Below are 25272 nucleotides of genomic sequence, written 5' to 3'. Positions count from 1 at the left end.
TCCCACACTGCCTCTATGCCCCTTTCCATAGTTTTACAGTGGCCTCGTTGCTACACCTGGATACTGGGGTCCAGAAGAGGTGAGCCCTGCAGGGTGGGGGCAGTGAATGCACTGTCCATATAACCAGTGGGCAGTCACAGCTGCCAGCATCAGACAGCCTGGAGGACTCAGGGACAGGTCAGGAGGGAAGGGCATCCCTAGAGCTGGAGGGTGGGGAGGGCCTGGAAGTAACTAAGGCCTTTCTGAGGTTACATTGCTTACTTGTCTTGCTCTGGTATCCACTTGTACCTACCTGCCTTCCAGCCTTACATTAGAATGTAGGTTCAAAGGCAGAGACTGTCTCACCATGGCCCCAGGCATGTATACATGCTTAGTAACTGATTGAAATGTGCAGCCTTTACCTCATCTTGCTCCCCTCTCCTAGCAGGTGGGGCGCTGGGAAGATGGGCAAAGACAGAGACAAGGAAAGAGAAATGCTTCTGGACTACGTGGGTGTGGACACCCGTAGCCCAGGGAGGGGGTACTCCTAACCCAAGGCTACACGGTGTTAGTAGAACAGGTCTCAGCCCATCAACACTGTCTCCTCTGTGTCAGGCACTGTGCTGACGCTGGTAGTACAGAAACTGTCCAAAGAAAGCCCCTGCTTTCAAGGAGCCTAGATTCTAATGGGAAAGACACTTAGCAAACAGCTATGTACAAACAAGATGTAGACAGGATAAATTGGAGATCATGAAAGGTGAAAAATCCCTATTCTTAAGGCACATTGGGAAAGGCTGGATTTTAGCTGGGACCTGAAGGAAGCCAGGGAGGTCAGTAGTTGGAGCTGACGTCATTCCTTTCAAGCCGGACGACCAGAGTTGGGAAATGGAGTGTGTTGTTCTTGGAACAGCCAGAAGGCCAGGGTCACTGAATGGAATTAGGACGGAAGTGAGGTGTAGGGCTTGGAATACATTTTGTATTTGATTTCTGGAGGCAACAGGGAGTCCCTGCAGTTTATGGAGTAGTGAGGCGACAGGTTCAAACCTGTACAGGCGTAGGAAAAATCCCTTGGCGGCCGGACGGAGGCCGAGCCCCCCGCAGCTCTTGGCAATAGTCCGTCACCCAGGTGATGGGGACCTGCGGGGATGTGGGGGGAAGTGCCGGGAGAGATGCTGCGAAGGTGAAATCGACAGGCCTTGGCAACAGCTTGGATACAAGGGAGGGGCAGCTGGCGAGGGGAGGATGGCCCGCAGGACCTGGCCGCCCAGCTTCCGGCCTCTGCTAACCTTCAGTCCTTCCGTCGCCGTGGCAACAGCCGCCGAGACCTGCTCTCGCCATTGGCTAGGCGATCTCTGGCTTTTGATTGGTCCGCGTGTTCTTACGTTCCCACGAAAGGGAGCTCGAGGGACCGTCTCACTCCGCAGACCATGGAGGGGGGGCGGGGCTGATGACGGACTGTTTCTCCTCGGGAAGAAGCCGCTCTGCGCCTTCCTGGCTTCGTCAGCTCCTCCGGCCCCACGCAGCTCGAGGTGGCACGGTCTGCGCGTGGCCGGGGCGTTCAAGGCAGGGCGGGCGCCGCGGGGCTTGCACTCGCCCGCCCCCGCGGCCCGGTGGGTCCCTCGATCTCGTTGAGGAGGCCCGGGGTACCAAAGTGACGTCTCCACGCCCGCATTTCCGGCGTGGAGGGAGTGCGGCCCAATGAGCTGGCGGAGGAGCCGGCGCTGGAGCCGCCGCCGCCCGGGAGCAGCGCGAGCTCGGGGGGCCCGGGCTGCGGGTGAGTGCGGGCGCTCGGCTCCTTTCTTTCCCTTGCTCCTCCGTGTCCTGCTGCCCTGTTCCGCCTTCCTGGCCGCTTTCCGTCCCTCCTCTTCGTCTTCCCTCCGTCCCCACCTTACTTCTGTCCTCTGCCCAGCCGCACCCGCCGTGCGCCTTGGACTCCTGCCCTTTGAGCCCGGGCTCTGGGCCCGAAGACAGGGGGGTCAGATCCGGGGAGATGCCGAGGCGGCCCCTTCCCTCCCGGAGCCCTCTGGGGAGGGCGGGACGTGGGGCAGCTTGGTGATGGAGGAGAGGTGAGATGGGGGCCCAGCCCGCCGCCCGCTGGTGATTGCACCTGGCCCTCAGATCCTCTCCGGGAGCTGCCCACACTGGTTGAAGGAACCGGGGGCATCGAGCTGGGAGAAGAACAGACTCAGGGGCTTTCATGGGGAAGGGGCTGTCCGGGTTTGGGCCCAAGTTGCCACAGAGCGGGGCAGCCTCCCCCGCGTTAGCATGTGGGCTTTGTGACCTCTGGCTGGGCCGGCCGGCCTTGTGTTCCCTTACATGTACCGTCTTTTCCCTCGTCCGTGTGTGTACGGTGTCACTTCTCCAGGATGGGAGCCCCGGGAGGGCAGCCAACGTTGGGGCTGTTTGTCTTTGTTTCCCCACTTCCTAGCACTTGGTCATGGATGGAGCGCCGACCCAGCATTCCCTAAAGCCTGAACCGGAACTTGCGCTCCGATGGCGCCTAAGACACACAATAGCTCGGGGACCCAGGGCAGTCTTGAGCAGATCTGGGCCTCAGTTACTTCATCTGTAAAGGGAAGGGGCTGGACACTTGGCATTAGAATGTAAGGTCCTTACGTGGGGGCACAGATTGGCTTCTTCGTATGTGTCTTTGTGTCCCCCCCCTGGCACTGAGAACAGAGCCTCTCACAAAACAGGATGCTAACCAAGATTGGCTACAAACATTCTTAGAAAGATCCCCAAAAAGAAACTGGATACCCTCTCATTCCAGTGGCCGCCCCTGTGGAAGAGCTGAGAAAGTGCAGCTCCTTTATTTGAAGAGGTTCAGGAAAATGGCTCAGAAGCATTGCCCTCACTGTTGGTGTGGCAGCTGGTTTACTGGACTGAAATGTTTGTTATTAGGGCCGGTTCACTGAGTACAGGAGAGGGCAGGGATATATTCAGAAGGGAAGGTGACATAAGAACAAAGGATGTCAATAAAAATACTTTTGCCCACCCCCCCACCCCCCCAGAGATGAGGGGGGACTGGGAGACATCTGAGGTCCCTTCCACCTCTCAATCTGCAGGGGGTTGGGAGGTGATTGGTCCCTCACTGGGATGTGACTGGCCATTCACTCTGCTGAAAATCAGGAAAAGTGTTCTCTTATACAGTTCTTGGTCTTTGCCTTGCTGTATTTGGACCTTCTTGAACGCTTCTGGGCTTGAGGTCGGCTAAGCTCTCACTAAAAGAGTGGGCCATGGGGAATTCTGTATATAGCCTAGATTTGTGGGTAATGCTCAGCTCCCTTCCATCCTTACACTTTACTCAGGAGGCCCCTCCTGGTATCAGATGTGCCTGGTCCAATGTCCTCCCACAAGGCATAGACTGAAGGAGAATCCCTGGCTAGGAGAACTTCCAGGGGCCTTCCTCCCCTTCTTTAGCTCAGTTCCCCTCAGCAGCTCTGCTGTGCTAGAGCCCTGGAACACCAGCAGCTACAGAAAGAATGAGAAGGTGCCTTAGACAGGGAGGCCAGGCAGAGATCTGGGGTCTAGTCCATTCCGACCCTGTGACCAACCCCAGGAACTTGGGGCACATCCTTGCTCTCCCTGGTCTCCAGTTCCCTCCTGTGTGCCCCCTGCCCTCCACAGGGTGCTGTGTCCTTCCTTTGCAGAGCATTCTTTTCCTCTGGTGAAGGGAACACTACACACAGAGAGCCAGACTCAGACTCATTTCAGTGACCAGCTTTGGACCTGAAGGATCCCCCTCCTGGGAGGGGTGGGGGGCTACAGAGGCAGAAGGGTGGCCCTTGGCCTTGCTGAACTGTTCTTTGTCCCGAGGGAGGATTCATGGGCTTGGAGAGGGGAGCGATTCAACAGGCCTCTGCTAAGGACTTCCCTGCTGCCAGGCCTTGGGTCAAGGCCTTTCTTAGAATCCTCAGTTTCCTTCCAATTACAGCTGGAGCCTCACCTTGTCCACAAAGCCTTTCCTGAGGCGCCAGCCAGCTACCAGCGCCCTCCTTCCCAAACTCCCCCCTGCTCCTTTTGTGTGTATTCTGCATATAGTCAGATTGATGGAATGGAGGCTTCTCAGAGGCAGGGTCTGGTTCTCTCTTGTCTTAGACAGTTAATGAATGCCAATTGATTGATTCAGTACAAAGACAAAAGGGGAAAAACCCCATGACCTTGAGGACTCTGCATTCTTGGAGGTAGTTGGGGGGAGAAAAGGTGTACACAGGTAAGTAAAAATTAAGTAATTTTTCAGGAGAGGGTACTGGTAGCTGTGGCTATTTGGAAAGAGCTCATGTAGGAGGCTGCCCTTGAGCTAAGACTTGAAAGGAAGCTGGAGATTCTGTGGGCAGAGGTACAGAGAAAGAATTCTAGACGGGGGCATAGCCAGGACAAAGACATGGAGATGGGAGATGGAGTGTCCTGTAAGAAGAGTAGTACAGAGCCCATTTTGGAGGCCCCTTTTTCCATTGGGACCTTTATGATTATGGGTCTTCTGAATTCTTGGTGTCCCATAACCTGCATCACCTTTAAGCGTCTGAGTGTTAAAAGAGATGGGTTTTTGCTAGGACAGGAAGAGTTTAGGATCACTGAAATTTGTTAGAGTACAATCCAGTCTCCTGGCTAACAATATTATGACTGTTGTTTAAGGGCCAACTCTATGTAGAAGACTCCCCGTACATCCATACTTGCATGGGGCTGCAGATCACAGCCCATCTCGGCATTCCCAGGGGCAGTGGCCATTGTGTGAATGTTCCCCTAACTCTGTTCTGTAGTTGGAAAAGCCTTCATGAGGGTCCCAGAACTCCTCCTAGTCCTCCTGTCTTAGAGCGCGGGAAGATTCCCATTATGTGAGCACTGTTGGGCCGTTCTCCATGCATTGGTCCCCCGCTTCCCTTCCAGTTTTTTGCTCCTACAAAAAGTGCTACTATAAATTTTTTTCTGTATGTGGGGGGCCTTAAACGCTGTCTTTGGCCTTTGGGTCAGAAGGCCCATGCCATTCCATGACTTTTTGAAGCAGCGATCCAGCGCAGTTGGACCACGGCACCACGCAACTTTCCGCGTGTTCATTTCATCTCGCTGGCTGTTTGCATCAGAGCCTTCCAGAGCAAGAACTGTGTGACCAGTTCTGTCACTTCCCTAAACACACTGTGCTGAGAGTGATTCATGTGGCTCTATCCTTTGGTCACCTGTACTTTCTGCTTCCTTGGATAGAGTGGTGTGTCCTGATGCATAGCGGTGTAACAGCATGAAAAGAATGGATAGGGATGGGACTGAGTGAAGAGTGTTTAGATGAAGAGAGAAATGAAATGGACTTGAAGTGGAGCAGGTTGGTTTCTCTTCAACTCCTTCACCATTTCCCAAGGGCCAGATAGGACTCTCTCAAAGACTCCACAGGGGTGGACAGGCAGGCAAAGGGATGCGAAGGTCTTACAGCTGAAATTATAAAGCTAACTCATCAGCCAAGTCCAATTTTTAAAACACCTGCACAGATCATGGGAGTCATGATAGGTAATAGGATGAGTGAAAGATCAGAGCCTGCAAAGGAGAACCAAGGAGAATTGAAGGGTTATTTCCAGTTGTATTGGGGAGAGGAGGATAGGTCAGGTGGTGGCTCCTGAGGGCAGATGAGATGACTAAAGTGGACCATAGAGAAAGGGCAGAATTATGGAACTTTTGTTTGTTTTCTTTGCCAACAAAAGAATATTATGGACGATATATGCTCTTCATCCACTAGGTAAGGTTTCCCTTTTGCATTTTGCATTGTTTGACCCGGAAAACAGATTGACAAGAGGTCATTTGAAGCCATGACCAAAATGATAAGTAGACATCCAGTTTCGAAAAATTGTGGAAGAAAACTTCCCAGATCTCTTAGAACCAGAAGACAAAGCAGACAGAAAGAATCCATAGGCCACCTCTTGTAAAGGACCTCAAATTGAAGATTCCTAGGGATATTAAAACCAAAATCCACAGCTTCCAGGTCAAAGAAAAGTTACCTAAAGCAGCCAGAAAGTATGAATTCAGCTATCCAGGAGGCAGTTTAGGGTCACATAAGATTTGGCGACCATAGCTTTTTTTTTTCTTTCTTTTTGGAGGGGGGAGGGCAGGGCAGTTGGGGTTAAGTGACTTGCCCAAGCTCACATGGCTAGTAAGTCCCATGTTTCTGAGGCCAGATTTAAACTCAGGTCCTCCTGACTTCAGGGCCAGTGCTCTATCCACTACACCACCTAGCCACCCTGACCATAGATTTTAAGACAGAGAGGTTGGAAAATTATATTCCAGAAAGCAAAATCTGTAGGCTTAGAACTCAGAATAACTTATGAACAAAACTAAGTATAATCTTACAGGGGGAAAATGGATCTTAATGAAATAAAAGACTTCCAAACATTTCTGATGAAAAGACCAGAGCCAAGAAGAAACTTTAAAATACAAGCAGAGGAGTCGTGAGAGACAAAAATGTAAATATGAGTGAGCCATCATAAGGGACTAAGAGGAGTGTTTACATTCTCATATGGGGAGGTGATACACGTGTCTCCTCAGCTCTGTCACTGGGGCACCTGAGGGAGTGATTCTGTCATGTGCTGATGAACATACCGTGGAGAGGAGGGTGGGGAAGTTTGTTGTCTGTAGAAACAAGGAAGAAGGAATCGGGAGGAGTGGGCAGGAGGGTCCTCCAGACTGGTCAGAGGAGGGAGTGGGCTACTCAACGGAAAGAGGCAGGAAAGGGGAGTAAGAGGGACGGAGGTCAGGAGAATTAGTCCTCAGCAGAGCAAGCGTAGATTCTTAAGAGGAGCTGAGGGATACCTGACCCTGTCATTGGGCTCAGGGGCTGAACTTCCTGTCTCAGCACCCTCTTCAGAAAGAGTTTGGAAAACAAAAAGAGGGAAATTTTTAGAGAATAACACGGAGGCAGGCCCACAATTAGCAGTCATAGCTGGGGATGTGAATGGGAGGAGCTAACCCACAAAATGGAAGGGGTAGCCAAGTGATACAGAAAATAGCACCTGATTTTTTGTTCCTTATGAGCAACACTTACTAAGGAAGGAGGGGATGAACAGGAGAGGTGATCTGGAAGCAGACAGTCAGGGAACATCGTGGCACAGTGCGGAAAATCAGCCCAGCTTTGGAGTCAGAGGGCCTGGCTCCACACACCAGCTCTGCTTTCTCTGGGCCTGAGCTTCCTCTGTACAATGAGGAGGGTTAGACTCAGTGGTCTCTAAGGGCCCTATCAGCTATAAAACCTAGACCTTTCCAGTTTCAAACATGGGAGATGGTGCAAAGATGAAAGTCAGGTGAGATGCAGATCTTCCACTGAGAACAGACCCCCCCTTCCCCCCAGTGCCTTCTCACCAAGTGCTGGCCGTGTCCCTGCAGAGAAGTTATCCTCAGCTCTGGACCAGCTTGTACTCAGATGGAGGGGCCAGGCAGCGGAGCCTTAATCAAGGCCTGGGCCTGCATCTCCTGAGTGATTCCTCTCTTCTGTTAAGAAACTGATCCCAGGGCTCTGCATGAGACATCCTTTAGCACAGACACACACAACCCTGAGCTAACCCTTCTTTGGCTCACCTCCTGCTACCCTCTGCCCGCCCCCCCGGTCATCCACGCAACATCCACCCGAGCAGAAGATGAGAAGAGGACGGAAGCTGATTGAAAAGGAGACTGCAGCAGAGGGGATGGCAGAATGTGGTCGAAATTGAGGACATTTTGAAGGACAACAAACTTTAGACCCAGTTACTGAGTTTGTGAGAGAAGCAAGAATAAGGACAAGCAAAGATGAAGGCCAATAAAAGGGGTTGGGGGTGACTGGAAAAGGTGAAGAAGGTAGAGGTGAGGCAAGGAAGAAACAGCGGTGTGGGGGCGGCCAGGTGGCACAGAGTCGGGAGGACCCGAGTTTGGTTCCAGCCTCAGACACTTAACACCCACAAAAAAGAACTAGCTGTATGACCTTGGGCAAGTTACTTAACCCCAACTGCCCTCCAAAAAGGCAAAAAAAAAAATAGAAACAGCAGTGGAGCAGATAGAAAGGGAGGATCGATAGCGTGGATCGGTGGGTGGGACGACCTGGTTGGGGATGTTTTAACTTAATATTTGGTCATCCATGCTTTTAACTGGGTGCTTAGTGTTGAGGTGTAAATACATGTAATTCTGAGAAAGGCTAGGGAAATCTCAGCCCTTAGGGAGAACAGGGAAAATCGTGGGGTGACGTAGACTGAGAGTGTGATGTTTTCTTTTCTGCCACAGCCCAGTGCTTATCCCTGTTCCAGGTGCAGGGTGAATTCCCTCCTGGAGGAGATGGCAAAGGATTTCAAGGTTGTCTCTCCATAGTCCAGGTTAAGGGGAGGATGGAGGATTCCTAAAAGAAACACAAGCAAAGCTTGGGGTTGTTGTAAGGTAGGAGATGGAAGATTGTGCCTTTGTGAGAGAGAGAATAGGTCAAAGGGAAGGAAAGGGGCACGTGTACCATTAGAGCTTCAGAACAAATGGGAGTCTCCTGGTAAAGCGGAGAGAGCTGGATGGTCTGGGGAGGAAGGAGCCACTAGTCCTCCCCAGAATGACGGAACGCAGCCACAGACATGAACCAGTTAGAGATCACTCAGAGAGCAGAAGAGTAGTGGTGACTGGGGCTTCCTTCCTCAGGCCTGAAGCAGCTCTCGGTCAGCCTCAGAATTGGATGAAGAGAGGACAAGGGCCCAGAGCTGGACAAATGGGGGCAGGAATGGAAGACCCTGAAGGAGCTGCAGCTAGGGAAGGAAGAGGAACAGAAAGGATCTGGGGGTTTAGCCATGCTGGGAGAGAAAGCAGGAACAGAGACAAACAAGGACCTCTGCTCAGGGTGATGGGAGAGCTGACTGCAGCCCTGCCCTCCCTGCTGACCGCCAGTCCTCTATCTGACTGCCTATTGGACATCTTAAATCTGAGCCCCCAAGCCCTCTCTCCTCCTACCTCCCCTGTTACTGTAGGGTCTAGCCATCCCCATATCAGAGCCATTGTCAAGGCCCCTGGCTTTCACCTCTGCCACACCTTTTGCACATGCCCCCTCTGATGCTGCCACACCCCTGGGGCAGAGTCTCAGCACCTCACTCCTGGACCACAGCTTGTGGGTAGGTGTGCCTGCTTTCAGCCTCCTTCCACTCTGGTCCATCCTCCATTGGGCCACCAGAGGGATTTTCCTAAGTGCAGGGTTCCCAACATCATCCCCTACTCCAGAAACTCCCTATTGCTTCCGAAATATAGAATCTTCTACTGGAGGAACCCTTTATAACCTTGCCATGGCCACAAAAGTCTCTCCAGTCTTCTCATCCTTTATGTTATCTCATCCATGTTCTGTCTGATCCAGGGACACAGACCTGGCTGTTACTCAGATCAGACACTCTCATCTCCTAATCACTATCACTCCCAACCTCTGCAGGAAGCCTTTCTGGATCCCCCTTAATTCTGGGGCCTTCCCTCTGGCGGTCATGTGCGGTTTATCGGGTTCATGCTGAGTGTATGGATTTGTTTGCATCTGGGGAGCTTCTCAAGGTCCAGAAGCGTCTTTTGCCTTTCTTTGTTGTATCCCCAGAGCCCGGCACAAAGGGAGCACCTAACAGGTATTTATTGACTGACATCAGAAGAGGCAGAGCTGCTCATTTCATATTTTCATGTGTTTTTCTGCCAAGGAGAGTGACTTCTACATGGGAAGTGACCAAACAATGGTGTCTAGCAGGAAGTTAGTGACTGAGAAAGGTGGGAGGAGGGCATGACCCAGGAAGAACTCAAGCCCCCTAGCCCAGATAAGCCCTGGGAGTCAGAGGACTGAGCCACTGTCTGGGAGAGGTGAGAGCATGGGAATGGCCAGATGTCCACAAGATGGGACCAGGCAACATCCATTTCAAGGACAGATACAGAACAGAGCCGATAAACTCTAATATTTGGTCTTTGCTTCCATTCCTGCAGTATTCAAGGTGGGGTCAAGGATACAGTTACTGATGGTCACAAAAGAAGTCATTCTTACTGAGAGCCATCCCATGTCCCTCAAGAACAAGTCACGTCAGAATGACTTCAGCTTCTTGGCTCTGGGTTGTTGAACATTTTTACCAGTGACTTGAATAAAGGCATAAATGGTATGTTCATCTCATTTGCAGCTGATAGAACTGGAAGGGGTAGCTAACAGTGGATGACAGAATCAGGATCTGAAAAGGTATTGAGGGGCTTGAGCACTGTGGTCAGGCTAAGACGACGAAATTCAGTAAAGATGAATGTCAAGTCTTTCCCTTGGGTACAAAAACACCCAGTTTCCAAGTAGTAAGGGAGGCAGGTGCAGACAGAGCAGGTAAGAAAGTGTTCTGGAGGTTTAATGAGGGAGGGGGAGCAGAGAATACCACTGGATGCAACTCCCAGCAGATCTCATCAGACCTCACCTGGATTGGTGTGTGTTGTCTGGTCACCATCTGCTAGAGATCACGATGGGGAAGGACTTAGCGCTTGTGCTGCTCAGTGGCCAGATTGTCGCCTGGGACCGGAAGGTGTTCTCCAAATGCCTGAAAGGCTGTCCTATGAAAGAAAGCCAGGACCAGAGCAGTGGGAGGAGGGAGGCTGCAGAGGCAGCTGTATAGGGGGACAAACTTTTAGAGGCTGGCCAGAGCAGAAGGAGCTTCCTCAAGAGGAGATGGGCCCCTGCTCGGGGGTCTTCAGACTGAGACCAGACCGACACCTGGTAGGATCATGGGGATGGTACCCTTTTTGTGAGTGCTTCCCAACCCTCCTATTTCTCCGTTCTCTGCACACTCAGACACTTGTATGTGAATGTGTCTTCTCCACTAGAACATACATTCCTCCAGGTTTAAGGAGGTTTTGCTTTTGTCTTTTTGTATTTCAGTGCCTGGCACATAATTAGGCCTTCAATACATGTTTATTGACTGACTTGGAAACTCAGAGGATGTGGGGGTAAGGGCTTGGGAAGAAAAGAGTGAGGACCATAATGGCAGAGCACGATCACACCCTCCACCAAGGGGGAAGTTGGGAGAAGGCTCCCGTTTCCTTCACAGGTGGGGACAGAATGGCGTGAACAGGCCAGAGTGGTTGTTCCCTCCGTAACCTTCATTTGACTATCAGCCGTGTGGAAGAAACACTCAGGACTCCCTGTTTGGTCCCAAAAGTCTCATAGACAGGTTTACTGCTTTATTCCTCTGCTTGGAGGCTGAAAACTGTCAGGCTGTCCTGCTTTAGAAAAGCAATTTTGCTGAAGCTATTTTCTGAATTGAAAGAATGCTAGAGATAAAAAAATTAATCCCATAATAGCATAAAGCACTAGGTACCTCAATGAAGGTTTTCAATTTAGAAAACAGAGCCCAAGCAAGATTAAGATTGCAGGCTTTGTGGGTTTCACCTTTTCCTGTGCTTCAGTCAGGTTAGATTTTTCTTAGCTTGGTTTGCCATCTTCAGCTCATTTTACAGAAGAGGAAACTGAGGCCAACAGGATAAAGTGACTTGCCCAGGGTCTCACAGCTAGGAAGTGTCTGAGGCTGGATTTGAACTCAGGAAGATAAAGCTGACACACCACCTCACTGCCATATAGACAGTTCCATAGAAGCATTCATTTATTGGTAAGTGCAGCCCAGCCTTGAAGATGACCTGTCTCCCTAGAAAACAAATCAGTCCCAGGACCCAAACGAGATCATTTCCTAAGATAAGAAATAAGCCAAATCCTTTGTTTAAAAAAAAAAAAATCCATAAACATTAAGTGCCTTCTGTGTGCCAGACATGTTAGTAAGTGCCAGGGGTACCCAAAGAGGCTACGGATGGCCCCAGCCCTTCAGAAGCCTCTCCAGTGAGACATCATGCCCGGCAGATCTGTACAAAGTAGAGTGTGTGGGATAAAGAAGAAGTGACTAATGGGGGAAAGCAGTAGAATTAAGGGGGGAGAGAAGGCAGCATGTTCATTTGGACTTCAAGGAATCCAGGGAGGTCAGAAGTTGGAGCAGAGGAAGGAGAGTGCCCCAGGCCTAGAGGGCATCCAGAGGAAATGCCCAGAGCTCAGACATGGTCTTGTCTATGGATGGCCAGGAGGCCAGGGCATGTTGTGGGTGTATGTGTGGAGGCCTGGCAGGTTATAAGGGGCTCCTGTGCACTGTGTTGCATTCCTTTCATCCCATTTATGAGACTCCAAGCCAACTTTGTGTTTCAGAAGGTTATAGAAGCCACATCTTCCTCCTTGTACTTAAGGTGAAGTAGCAACATCTTCATTGCCTCGTCCTGTATCACCTCACTTAGCCCTGTTCCTCCATTGTTATGCTCCTTTCTTCCTCAGCCTCCCTTCTTGCCTTCTCTGAGAGCTTTGCTAGTAGGACCTAGGCTACTTCGCTTCTTTGGACTTTCCAAATATTGCTTTGTTGCTGTTTTTTAAATTTTTATTTTTTCTCAGTTACATGTTAAAAACTTTTAACACTTTTTTTGTGTGTTTTTATTTTGAGTTACAAATTCTCTCCCTCCCTCCCTCCCCTCCTACCTCCTTGGGAAGGCAAGCAATTTGATATAGATTATACATGTGCAGTCATGCAAAACATTTCCCACATTAGCTATGTTGTAAATGGAAACACAGACCCCCAAAAAAAACCCCAATAAATTTTTTTTAAGTAAGCTTCAATCTGCATTTAGACTTAATCATTTCTTTCTCTGGAGGTGGATAGCGTTTTTCATCGTAAGTCCTTCAGGCATACTATTTTCTCTTTTTTGGTTTTTTCTTTCTCATGGTTTTCCCCTTTTGTTCGGATCCTTCTTTCATGACATGACTAATATGGAAATATGTTTAATATGATTATATATGTATAGCCTATATCACATGGCTTGCCAATTTGGGGAGAAAAGAGAAAAACTTTGGAACTCAAAATCTTATAAAAGTAAATGTTGAAAACTATCTTTATATGTAATTAGAAAAAATAAAAAGTGGAAGAAAATATAAATAATAAACCCAAAATTTTAAAAGAAGAAAAAAAGTCCTTCGGAATTGTCTATTGCTGAGAATAGCTAGGTCATTCACAGTTGATCATCATATGTGCTGTTACTGTTTACAACGTTCTCCTGGTTCTGCTCATGTCACTTCGCATCAGTTCATGTAAGTCTTCCCAGGTTTTTTCTGAAAGCATGCAGCTCATCATTTCTTGGAGCACAGTAGTATTCCATCACAATCGTATACCACAATTTGTTCAGTCATTTTCCAATTGATGGGCATCCCCTCTATTTCCATTTCTTTGCTAGCACAAGAAGAACTGCTATAAATATTTTTGTATATATAGATCCTTTTCCTTTTTCTTTGATCTCTTTGGAATATAGACCTACTAGTGGTATTGCTGGGTCAAAAAGTGTGCACAGTTTTATAAGTCTTTAGGCATAGTTCCATATTGTTCCCCAGAACAATTGGACCCTCTTACAACTCCACCAACAGTGCATTGATGTTCCAGTTTTCCCACATACCCTTCTGCATTTGTTTTCCTTTTCCATCATATTAGCTAATCTGATAGGTATGAGCAGAGCTGTTTTAGTTTGCATTTCTCTAATAGCGATTTAGAGCATTTTTGTGTGACTATGGGTACCTTTGACTTCTTCTGAAAACTGCCTGTTCATATCCTCTGAGGATTTATCCATTGAGGAATGCCTCATGTTTTTATAAATTTGACTCAGTTCCCTATGTATTTAAGAATTGAGGCCTTTATCTGGAAAAGTTATTGTACATTTTGTTCCCTGTTCCCTGCTTTCCTTCTAATCTTGGCTGCATTGGTTTTGTTTGTGGAGAAAAAATTGATGTCATCAAAATTATTCATTTTATATCCCATGTAAGGTTCTTTGGATATGAACCTCTCCAGGCAAAAAAGCTCATCATTTTTGTATTGAATGTTAACAGTTAACATATGTACAGTACATCTCTACCCTACCCAACCCAAAGAAACACTTTAGTTTTGCAAACAGCCCCACCTTCAGGAATATTCTTTTCCTGTTGCTACAGGTAAAACACTTCTTAAAAAGGGCTCTTATCTTGGGGTCCAGAGCTTGTTTTTAAAAAACATTTTGACAAATATATTTCTATATAGTTTATCTCCTTTGTAATTGTATTTTTTTTTACTTTATGCATTTTAAAGCATCATTGAGAAGGGATCCATTGTCATCCATAATAATTATCCATTATTTTGAGGTTTCACCACGCACACAAAGGTAAAAGACCCCCCTGTCCTAAGGATCCCTATAAGCTCCCACCATTGAGAATCTAAGTCAGCTGCTCACTGGAACTACAGTCTTCAGTGATATAATCGATGTCAAACCCATCTTTCCTGGGGGGGCGTCCCCGAGAAGATCCCCCAAGTCAGGGCACTGCTACACCTGTGGGGGAAAGAGCTGAGGGGGGGCAGCCTGCTGTTCACACTGGAGCAAACCTTTCCCTCTGCTCTCTGAGCATCCAGGCTTCTAACTGCTTGAGGGCAAGATCTGGTCTGCAGGTCCAGGTGCCCTCTTCCCAGCTCTGATGTCACCAGGAGCTGGGGCTTCCCCTTTTCCAGCCAGCGGTAACGGCTCGCATCTCCCGCACCTGCCTCAGTGCCCCTTTCCATAGTTTTACAGTGGCCTCCTTGCTACACACCTGGATATTGGGGGCCAGACAGAGAAGGTGAGCCCTGCAGGGTGGGGGCAGTGAATCCAATGTACAGCCACGCCTGGGAGACTCAGGGGCGGCCCTAGAACAAGGGGGTGGAAGGGGGGGGGCCGCGGCTCGTGGTGGAGCGACTGAAAGTAACAACTAAGGCTGTAACTGAAGGTTACATTGTTTCCCTTCAGTCTTCGCCGGGTGTGCAGGGTCTCCCCCGTTAGAATGGCAGGGCACAGCGGGCACTGTCTCACTTGGAGTTTGGTAACACATAGTAGGTCCTCAGTAATCGACAGAGATGTCCCGGCCTCTCTACCTCCCCTCTGCCCGCAGAAGGGGAATCCGGAGGCAGGGACAGGGAAAAAGAAACGCCCAGTACGGCCTGGGCACAGAGGGGAACGGATGACTCCCGGCTCAAGGTCACAAAGCGAATTGGAGCAGGTGCGAGCCTCCAGTTCGGCCAGCCTATGGCCCATGTTCTCTAATGGACCCGCCACTCTCTGAGCCCAGGATTCTAGGGCACTTCACGAATTCCTGTTTCCTAATTCCGCGCCTTTGAGGCTCTTCAGCCCCCGTAATCTCGGTCTCGCGACCACGCCCACACCCTCTCCAGTCTTCTTCCCGGCTTGACAATCGGCTGAGCTTCCAGGGTCGTTCCTCTTAGCAACAGCCCGTTTTCTTATTGGTAAGAGGATGTACTTTTTTTTTATTGGTCCGCGTTCCTCTAATCTGACCAATCAAAGGCGGCCACGGCGATCCATCTAACTCCACAGACCTAAAAGGGGGGGTTCTAGATACAGATATTTTCCCAGTGGGAAGATGCTGCTCCGTTTCCCAAGGGGTACGCGCTTTCCACAGCCATTTATGCTTTCTTTGTGGTCTTGTCCGCCTTATTCTCTCTTCTTCCTTCCCTCTCCCGGGGTCTCCCGTCTCAAACTTCTTAGCTGTCCACCCCTGAGAATGGTTTAGCCTCCATATTGCGCGCAGGGAGAGGGCCTTCCCCCTTCCTGGCAGCGTAGGGTAAAATCTTCCTCTTGGTCTTCGGGGAGATACCATGTGTGACCAGGAGGCGGGGTCACCTGACCCCCCCCCCCCCCCGCAGCGTCCCCTCGAGGGGGTGCCCCTCCGCTCCCCTTCCCCACTTCCCGCGGCCCTCTGAGCGCCCGTTAAGCTCAGTTACGGAAAGGGATCCCTGGTGACTGCGGGGGGCAAGGGGCGGTGCACTTGGTACGTCCCACCCCGCCGCCCGAGCCGCCGGAAGTGAGGTGTCTGTGGCTCGCACTTCCGGCGCGGAGGGGGTGGGGAGTGTTGTTAACTGGTGGAGCCGCCGCCGCCCCCGTTACGGTCCCGTCAGCGCTTCGCCGCTGCCCGTCTTATCTCCGCCGCGGGACCAGCGGGCTTGGGAGCCCCGAGCTCCCCGGTGAGTGAAGGCGAGCCGGAGCGGGAGGCGGCGAGGCGCCGAGGTGGGGCCGGGGCCCGGGAGCCTTTCCGTGCCGCGGCCCCGGAGCTGGGGGGCCCCGGCGCCCCTCGGGCCCCGGCGTCGACACGTGGGGAGCGGAGGCCGCTCACACAACCCCGTTGACCCCCAGGTCTCCCGGCCGGGGCCATGTTCCGCACCGCCGTGATGATGGCCGCCAGCCTGGCGCTGACCGGGGCCGTGGTGGCCCACGCCTACTACCTCAAGCACCAGTTCTACCCCACCGTCGTCTACCTGACCAAGTCCAGCCCCAGCATGGCCGTGAGTGCGGGCCCGGGCGGGGGGGTGGCCGCGGTGGGGGGGCGGCGGGGGGCGGGGGCGCACCCCTCACCCCGCCCCTCCGCCCGCCCCAGGTCCTGTACATCCAGGCCTTCGTGCTGGTCTTTCTTCTGGGCAAGGTGATGGGCAAGGTGTTCTTCGGCCAGCTGAGAGCCGCCGAGATGGAGGTGCGACGGGGCCCGGTGTGGGGGTGCTGGCGGCCAGGTGTCAGAGTGTTGGGGGGGGACAGGTGTGGGGGTGCTGGGGGAGAAGATGTCTGGGTGCTGGAGCACCAGCTGTCAGGGTCCCTTCCCCACCCAGCATCTCTTGGAGCGTTCCTGGTACGCGGTGACCGAGACCTGCCTGGCTTTTACGGTCTTTCGAGACGACTTCAGCCCCCGGTTTGTGGCGCTTTTCACCCTTCTCCTCTTCCTCAAGTGTTTCCACTGGCTGGCTGAGGATCGGGTTGATTTTGTGAGTGAGGCAGGAAAAGGTGGTAGAAAGGGGAGCTGGGGAAGATGTGGAGATGGAGAAGTGGGAATCACAGCCATAGGGAGTCCTGGGCAGAGCCCAGAGAGCAGAAGGGAATGGCTTCCCTCATGCACTTTGTTCTTCTTGATCAGATGGAACGGAGCCCCAACATCTCCTGGCTCTTTCACTGCAGAATTGTCTGTGAGTGGCCGGTGGACACAGGAATCGGGTGAACCCGTGCTGACAAGACAGGGGAGGGATCCTGCTGGGTTTGTTGCCATATATAAGTGGGGAGGGGAGCAGAGGCCATCCCTGTCTACCTCCCCCATCCTAGTGAGTGGTACTGAGAACAGGACTGGGCCTCTGCCTGCCCCTGAGAAGTGCAGCTGGACCTGAAAGCTAATTTGGGAAGTTCATTTGCATTCTTTCTCCACGCCCTGTTCCACTCCAGGGCACCTCAACTGCCTTAAGTCCCAAAGAGACTTCCTCATGTTCTGCCTGCTTACCCAGGAGTCAGGGCTGTTGCTGTTCCCCTCCAGGGTAGGCTGGGAGTTCCCAGAGGGCCCCTGGGGCTCCCACCTCTCCTGACAGCCGGAGGGCCAAAACATCTTAGGAAAGGAAACCAGCCCCAGCTGATGCCTGCCCCAACCTTATGGCTTCCCTTGATCCCCTGCAGCCCTTATGCTCCTCCTGGGTGCCCTGGACTTCCTCTTTGTCAATCATGCCTATCACAGCATCCTGACCCGGGGGGCCTCCGTGCAGCTGGTCTTTGGCTTTGAGGTACTGATGAGGCTGAGGTGGGGAGGGGAGCCAGGAGTGCCCAAGGGTCCTCTCTGAAGCCTGCCATCCTCCTTCCCTTCTCAGTACGCCATCCTGATGACCATGGTCCTCACCATCTTCATCAAATACGTCCTGCACTCAATTGACCTCCAGAACGAGAACCCCTGGGACAACAAGGCCGTCTACATGCTTTACACAGAGTTGTTCACAGGTGAGCTCCCTAATGCTGCCTCTTCCTTGGGTGGGAGAGGAGGCTTTCCAGCAGCCTCAGTGCCTCCACGGACTCCCCTCCTTCTTCCAGGCTTCATCAAAGTTCTGCTTTACATGGCCTTCATGACGATCATGATCAAGGTGCACACGTTCCCGCTCTTTGCCATCCGGCCCATGTACTTGGCCATGAGGTAGGTGGCTGGGACTTCTGTGTGAGCTTTCCCACTAGACAGGGAGCTCCTGGAGATCTGGGCCTTTGTAGTAGGGAGCCATTGAGGCTTCAGGAGCAGCAGACACCTGCTCAATCCTATACTTGAGGGAACTCTATGTGGGAGTAGTAGGGAGACCCTTAGGAAGGCTGGAAAGTCCACTGGGAATGAAGTGACGGGGGCCTGAGTGGTGAAAAGGGTGTGGACACAGGCGTTGAGGCAGGAGGGTCTGTGAAGATTGGCTGTGGTGCAGAGGTCGTGTCCTGGTGGAGACCTGACCTCACCCGCCCATCCTGTCCTTGCAGGCAGTTTAAGAAGGCAGTGACTGACGCCATCATGTCTCGCCGGGCCATCCGCAACATGAACACACTGTGAGTGCTCCCTCTTAGTGCGGGCTGTGCTCACCTGTGCCCGGGCCCACAGGCTGCGGCTCAGCTGGGCTGGTCCTTCCTCAGGTACCCGGACGCCACGGCTGAGGAGCTCCAGGCCATGGACAACGTCTGCATCATCTGCAGGGAGGAGATGGTGACCGGCGCCAAGCGGCTGCCCTGCAACCACATCTTCCACACCAGGTAGGATGGGGTGCCAGCTCTGCCCTGAGCTATGGGAGGAGGCAGGGGCCCGGCCTAAGCTTCTTTCTGCCTTGGCTTCTGTTTTTACAGCTGTTTGCGCTCCTGGTTCCAGCGACAACAGACCTGCCCCACCTGTCGAATGGATGTCCTGCGGGCCTCACTCCCTGTCCAGTCCCCACCTGCCCCGGAACCTCCTGAGCAGGGCCCCCCCCCCCGCCCCCCACCAGCCCCCCATTCTCCCACAGCCCCCCAACTGTAAGTATCCTAGGCCTCCAGGGAGTCTGCATGTGCCTTCTCCATGTTGCTTCTCATCCCTCCCATCTTGAAAACTAGAATTCCTGGGCTTCACACTTTCTCCTTGTCATTGCAGTTCCCCAAGGCCTCCTGCCTCCATTTCCTCCAGGGATGTTCCCCCTTTGGCCTCCCATGGGCCCCTTTCCCCCCATGCCACCCCCCAGCAATGCAGATGTCCCAGCTGCCTCGCCTTCTACTTCAGGTGAGTTTGGTTAAATGGCAGAAAGCAGATTTGTTTTAGATTGTCTTTGGTTGTGATGGGTGTTGTTGACATGGTTCTATTTTGGGAGGTAGAAAGGAGCTTGGGTTCCTTAGCCCTGGACCTGAGAGGGAAGATAGCCTCTGCTCCTCACCCCCCAGTGTGGGGAATGGCAGGGGAGCCAAGATCTGAATCTCCCTGTAATGGTCTCTGTACATCTGCTCTTTGCAGCCAATGCCTCTCGGCCCACTGGCTCTGTCCCTGAGCCCACACCGGCTCCTGGCTTTCCATTCCCTCCTCCCTGGATGGGCATGCCCCTGCCTCCGCCGTTTGGTAAGTCAGGGACCTTGTGGGCTGTCCCAGACTGGGCTAAAGTTTACAGGACCACAGGCCGGGGATGCTTGGGCTCCCTCAGAGCCTCGGTCAAGCAGCTTGGGCACACCGCCTTCTTGCTCTGCAGGATTCCCCCCCATGCCAGTGCCCCCAGCAGGCTTTGCAGGCCTGACCACTGAGGAGCTGCAGGCCCTGGAGGGCCACGAGCGGCAACATCTGGAAGCGCGGTTACAAAGCCTTCGGAATATCCACACTCTGCTTGATGCTGCCATGTTGCAAATCAACCAGTATCTCACTGTGCTGGCCTCCCTGGGGTAAGGCCCCCAGGCTGGGCCGGGTGGGCCGGGCCGGGCCAGGCCGGGCTGGGCAGCTGATGATGCCTCCTCTGGTTCCTTCTTCAGCCCTCCCCGGCCTCCTGCTCCTGCCAGTCCCCCTGCAGCGTCTACACCTGCTGCTGCGGCCTCCTCTTCCACCAGCATTCCCACTTCTGAGGCAACGCCCCCCTCACCAGGAGCCTCCCCACTGCCCCCTGAGCCAGTGCAGCAGCAGCCGCCACCACAGCTGGGTCCATGTAAGGAACTCCCCCCCCCACCCAGGGCCGGGGGAGGGCCTCAGGGGTACCTTGGTGTGGTTTGACCTTTGACCCTCCCCTCTCCCAGCTGCTGAGTCCGTTGGGGCCGAGGACCTGTCGGAAGATGCAGAGCCTGATGCAGTGGAGCTCCGCCGCCGCCGCCTGCAGAAGCTGGGGTCCCCTGCTTCTCATTGACACTGCCCAACCTCATCCCACTCCCCAAGCTTGTGTTTTGACTGTGGTGCCCTTGTGCGTGGGTGAGAAGTGGATCCCACCGCCAAGTGCCGTCTCCTCTCTCACTAGGCTTTGGAAAAGAATGTGAGGTTCTGCCCCCCACTCACGCCACTTGGGAGCTCTTGTATCCTAAGTCATGTGGCTTGGGCTGTTTCTTTGCCCGCTGGAGTGGACTGGAGGCCTGGTGGGTCAGCGTCCTTCCTTACCCTTCCCCCACCCCCTGCAGCCTCCCTTAACTCCAGGCAGAGTTGGGGCTGCTCTATTTACTGCTCCTCCATTTGGGAGGGCCTGGGAGAAGAGTGGACAGCCTGAAGACGCACTCCCTCAGGAGCTGAGAAGGCCAGTTCAGGTAGAGGGGGTATCCTGTTCCCAACAGTATTAGCTCTAGCTCCAGGGGCTCGAGGTGAGTTGGCCTTCGGTGGACCTCACCTCCAGCAGTCCCTTTGTAGTATCAGTAGCGCCCCATGGCCCCTCTGCACTCTTGTCCATGTCTTACAGGTGACTGCTTCTCAGGAAAGTGAGTGCCAGGGTAGGCTGGGGTAGCCTGCTGTGGCTAGTGGTCGCCTGTGGGGGGCCCAAAGGGCTGCTCCTTGGGACTTCCCCCCCAAAGTGATGTGACCGGGATGTTGGAAGCACCTGGTTCTCTGGAGTAATGAGGCTGAGCCTGTCTGTGGTCAAAAGCTTGTTCTTCTTATCCCCAGGCTGGGACAGGAGGCCAGCCTCAAAACCAACAGGGAAGCATTCTCAGCTTTCTGAAACTTCTTGATTTGGGGGGGAAATTTCTTGTTGCTATCTTTTGGTTAAAATCCCACCCCAAAGCTTATTTCAAATGTAAACAGCACCCATCCCAGCAGGAAGGAGAGGGAAAATTGCTCATAGTTTCTCCAGGTTAGACATGGTTCTGCAGTGGGGGGTGGGGGGTGGGGGGGATAAAGCCAGGACTAGGCCTCACCCACACGCCCCTTTCCTTTGTTCCCTTTTGTTTTGTGTTACGAAAGTTGCTGGAGACAGTTTCGGATTATTATTTAATTTGTAAATATTGTACAAATTTTAATAGCTTCAATTGTATATACGGCCAAAATAAAAACTTGCATTAAAGTTGGTGCCAGGTTGTGACGTGGTGCCCCCTCTCCCTGGGCATTAGTGATGTCTCGTCTTCTTTGTATGATGTCCAGCTCGTCTTCCTAATGACGCTCTTGGGTCTGCATCTGATTTCTCACCTTGTTCCTAGTCCAGAAGCCAGGGGGCAGCCACCCGCTTGACTAGATAACTGGGGCCTCTGCCATCTCTCAAGACTGGCTACATGAAAAATTTTTAATTTCCAGGAAATGTCCCTGAAAGATTTCCAACTGGGGGTGGGGAGTTAGTTGTTAAAGTAAACCCCTTCTGTTTAAAGTCCCCTTGGAGATTTCCAGGCACAAATCGGGGGGTGGTGCTGCTAGGCTTTCCAGACGGGTCAGTGTCAGTGCCCGTCTGGGCATGGGAGCAGGTCTACAGGGCCTGGCCTGCCCTCTGACCCTCAGAAGCCCTTCTCCAGGAGCCAGGCCTTGAGCTGTTGATCAAAGTAACCCTTGATCCGCAGGGTTCCAGTCACTTCATTGACCTGTGTCACAGGCATCTTCCCTATCAGTGGAGTCAGGAATTCTTCCACATCTTTCTGCAGGGCCTAGGGGGCAAAGAGAAACCAATCAGGTCCAGCTTGCTGCCTGCCAGCCACTGTGGCTCCCTATCCCATGTGTCCCAGCCCTTGGCTACTTACCCAAATGTCTCCCTCCACCTTTCGGATCAGAGTCATTTGACGGTTGCCGTGTGTAAGCTCAGTGTAGACAGGGATGTTGTGCATCCGGGAGCGTCGAATGAAGTAGGGGAGGTTTGGTGGGGGGTCTACAACAGAAAAACCAGTGTGCATTTAGCTGAGGTTCCCCAGTCCCTAGATGTCTTCATACTTGAGTGTCACAAAGGTGAGGGCTGTCCCAGGTCCTGCTTTCAGGAAAGTTGCCCAGAGCAGAGCATGCCTGGGCCTTCACACCTGCCAGCCAGTCACTACACTAAGCACTGAGAGAAGATTTGCGCCTCAGTGTCTTATCTTCAGAGACAAAAGCTGCACATCATGGACTCTGGTGCAGAGGGTGGCCATCCCCTGCTGCTCCCCAGCTCCTTGCTTTAATCTCCTGTGTGTGGTTGAATTTCCTGGGCTTGCAGGGCAACCACAGAGGGAAAAGCAGGCAGGATTTGTATGGTCATCAGAACACACAGTAACCCAGAGCGTCTTCACTGGGTGCCCAGGGGCAGATTTCTAGGGGTCCAAGAATTTCCATGGGATCTTGATTTCCATATACCTGATTGCCTTTGTAATCCTGAGCATTTTAAAACACTTTTCTAAGGATGCACCTGGTGTACCCAAATGGTCCAGGACTCAAAAGGACAAGAACCCATGCTCTGATCCCTCCCATATCTTTTCTGCCAGAGGGTGCTCATGAGGCCACGGGTACCCAGGAAATCCATGAGCCAGGGCACAGGAGCTCAAAACCACCTATCATGAGCTGGCCTTTACTGAGGAGTGTGGCTCACAGTTGTGAAGCTGACCAAACACTCCAGCCCACCAGAAACAGCACTGGGTTCAAATCCTGGCTACTGTTTACCTGTATGATCCTTGGACAAACCTGCAGGTTTCTGTTCTTTGCCTTGAAAATGAAGAGACCAGAAGAGATTTTTCCTAGGGTCTTCTCTTGCACTGAAAAACCCAACTTTCTTCCTGCAAGCCCTTCCCCCTAGGAGCAAACCCACTCCCCTGCTTGCTCACCTTTGGGAGGCTGCCAGCCACTCGGCGTGGGGTAACTCTGGTGTCTGGGGGGCTCTGGGATGCTGGCAGGAGGAATGAGACGTTCCACAAACCTGTACTCTTCCGTGGACTCCACAATTCCAGGGTAGGCAGGTGGCTCTGGGGTCTGGCTCTGAGACAGAGACAGTGGTCTTCCCCAGTGCCCATCTGATGCCCACCATAATGACTCCAAGGCAGCAAGGTCACAAAGTATGGGGACTCAGCTTGGGACCTGAAGCCTCCACAATCAGCTTCCAATAACTTTTTGAATCTCATCTAAGGAAACTAGGTCATTCGTTTCCGCAAAACCCCCCCCATATATTCTAAGGGGTTTACTTTCCTCATCTGTAAAGTGGAAGGATCAGACTAGCTGGCCTCCAATGTCCCTTCTGAGAGTCCAACCTGCTTAGAAGGCTTTCGCTTCCCTCCAATCCCACAGGCCTGAGGCTGCCTTGGAGGGAAAGCTGACCTGTGGTCTAGTCATTCAGGCAAGAAGCGCTCATTTAGTAAGCACCTGCTGCATTCAGGGAATCTGGCTCAGCCCTAGAGGAGATCCACAGATCAATTTCAGTGCCTAATAAGCAAAGGGTTCCCAAGAACTGCAACCTATTAAAGATCATCTGAAAAACTGCTCTGAAGCAGGGATGTAAATCAAGGCTTTGCCTCATGTAAAACAAATCAGCAGAAAGAACCCAAAAATGCAGTCAATGTTGTGGCTGCAGACCTGGAGCCGTGCTAAAGCGTGCCCAGAACAAAGTCCCAAAGACCCCACAGGCACCTTCTGTAGATGGGCAAAGAAAGCAACGGGGCCATTTAGAGGAGTAATTCGGAGGGCAGCATGAGGCCTGGAGGATGCCAGGGGGAAAACGCCTCCAGAACAGATGCCTAAGTAACAACGCTGTATCATTAGGGGGCCCCCAAACACTGCCAGTCGGTCAAGTTTCTAATTACCTCTTACGAATCACTGTTTTCTCCCTTATTCTCTGTTCATTGGTCGATGGGGAAATGGGGAGGAATCGATTCAGATAAAAGGAAAGCTTGGTTTCTCCAGCCAAAGTCAGTCTGCTGACCTCCAGGCCCATTGCCTCAGGCCTTTAACCTCCAGGCTGGTCCCCCTGCCTCAAGGCACATCGACCAGGCTGGGAGCAAGCTGGACAAAGAAGGATCGCTAAGCCAAGGACCAGCCAACCCCGAGGAACGGGAGCAGTGAGCTGTGTGGCAGGGCTAGAGGGCAGCCTGAGGCAGCAGACCCGGGGAGTCCTGGATCAGTTCCCCACCAGCCAAGTTCCTCCCTTCATTCCCCTCCTGCTCCCCAGCAGCCTCCTCCCACTTCCAGAGCCCCTGCCTCCATTTCACCACTGGCCCAGGCCGGTCACAGTGCCACCTTCATCCCCCTCGAGGCTCTGTCCTCGGTGGGTCTCCCCACCCCTCCCTTTTACAGCGCACAGGCCGCCTCCCCAGCCGTGTCCCAGCCAGAGCCAGGAATGCCCTGCAAGCGCCGTGGCCGCGCTGGTTATAATGTGTCCGGTGTGGCCCAGCTTGCTGGGAAGGCGCTGCCGGCTTGGGGGCACGGTTCCGGCAGACGCCGACGGCAGGCTGGCTCCTCTCACAACCTCCCCCCAGTCCCAAGGTCCCGCTCCCCTCGGGCCCCCCGTCCCCAAGCACCCCACATCCATCAGTCACAGACGCGCAGAGGGGGGGAGCTGGCTTCAAGTTCTCCACGCGAGAACGCGCCTGACCCGTGGAAGGGCCATCCTAAGGCGCACGTCCCGGGCGCGGGGGGGGGGGGGGGGGAGGGCTGAGCCGCACCCGACATCCGGTCCTGGACCACCAAAGTCAGGTGCGGCTACACCGCGGCTCCCCGGCGTGACCTTGGCCTTCGTGGGTCTTAGTTCCCATCCGTAAAATGGGGAGGGACCTGGGACGTCGGAGATCCTTTCCGGCGCCGGCACGCTAAGGGCTAAGGGGGATCGGAGAAGAGGCTCAGATGCTCGGGGCTGTAAACGGTGCTTAGAAATCATAATCCACGAAAGGTTCCCTTCCCGCCCCAGACAGAAACGAGGACGTATTCACCTGCCAGCGGAGCCCGCAGGCCGAGAGTCCTGACCGCCCGCCAGCCCTCAGCCAGGCGCGGACCGTGGACGCCCCCAGCGCCAACGCCATCCTACAGCCCAGCGCCTACTGAGCGAGAACTTCCGCCTCTTCGCTAGCCCCGCCCACTGCCGGCCTCGCGCAGGCGCCGATGCACGCGGAGCCCGGCCCTCCCCC

The 25272-nt window shown here is 53.0% G+C and overlaps 3 protein-coding genes across 7 annotated transcripts in view; 2 read left to right on the top strand and 1 right to left on the bottom strand.

The window, feature by feature from the left end:
- FAU (FAU ubiquitin like and ribosomal protein S30 fusion) overlaps positions 1-25272 on the top strand; it is a 380300-nt gene that overhangs the window by 351947 nt on the left and 3081 nt on the right. The gene's annotated exons all lie outside the window — the stretch shown is intronic.
- Positions 1405-21323, top strand: SYVN1 (synoviolin 1). The gene is given in 17 exon segments (XM_069066339.1): positions 1405-1753; positions 16165-16313; positions 16406-16498; positions 16632-16784; positions 16934-16982; positions 17458-17561; positions 17646-17772; positions 17863-17962; positions 18286-18351; positions 18436-18552; positions 18643-18757; positions 18759-18807; positions 18923-19048; positions 19277-19378; positions 19506-19692; positions 19780-19949; positions 20038-21323. Coding segments are annotated over 17 exon segments (1890 nt in total). The 5' UTR covers positions 1405-1677; the 3' UTR covers positions 20145-21323.
- MRPL49 (mitochondrial ribosomal protein L49) lies at positions 21195-25240 on the bottom strand. 5 transcript variants are annotated; one of them, XM_069066329.1, is made up of 8 exons: positions 25078-25210; positions 24814-24964; positions 23956-24154; positions 23474-23547; positions 22987-23137; positions 22826-22867; positions 21943-22067; positions 21195-21849 (listed from the first exon to the last, which is right to left on the bottom strand). In XM_069066329.1, the coding sequence occupies exons 4-8, from the start codon at positions 23486-23488 to the stop codon at positions 21703-21705; spliced, it is 480 nt and encodes a 159-aa protein (XP_068922430.1). In that variant the 5' UTR covers positions 23489-23547; positions 23956-24154; positions 24814-24964; positions 25078-25210; the 3' UTR covers positions 21195-21702. The 5 variants fall into 5 exon arrangements, with proteins under 5 accessions (XP_068922430.1, XP_068922432.1, XP_068922433.1 ...); XM_069066331.1 differs by lacking the exon at positions 24814-24964 and having other exon boundaries at positions 25078-25220; XM_069066332.1 differs by lacking the exons at positions 23956-24154; positions 24814-24964 and having other exon boundaries at positions 25078-25203.

Source organism: Petaurus breviceps, unplaced genomic scaffold, assembly GCF_028583685.1.
Source record: "Petaurus breviceps papuanus isolate PSGF00001 unplaced genomic scaffold, PetGlider_PUasm1.0 90721, whole genome shotgun sequence".
Lineage (NCBI taxonomy): Eukaryota > Metazoa > Chordata > Mammalia > Diprotodontia > Petauridae > Petaurus > Petaurus breviceps.
The sequence above is the reverse complement of the archived record's forward strand: the minus strand, read 5'-3'. Positions and strand labels throughout refer to the sequence as shown.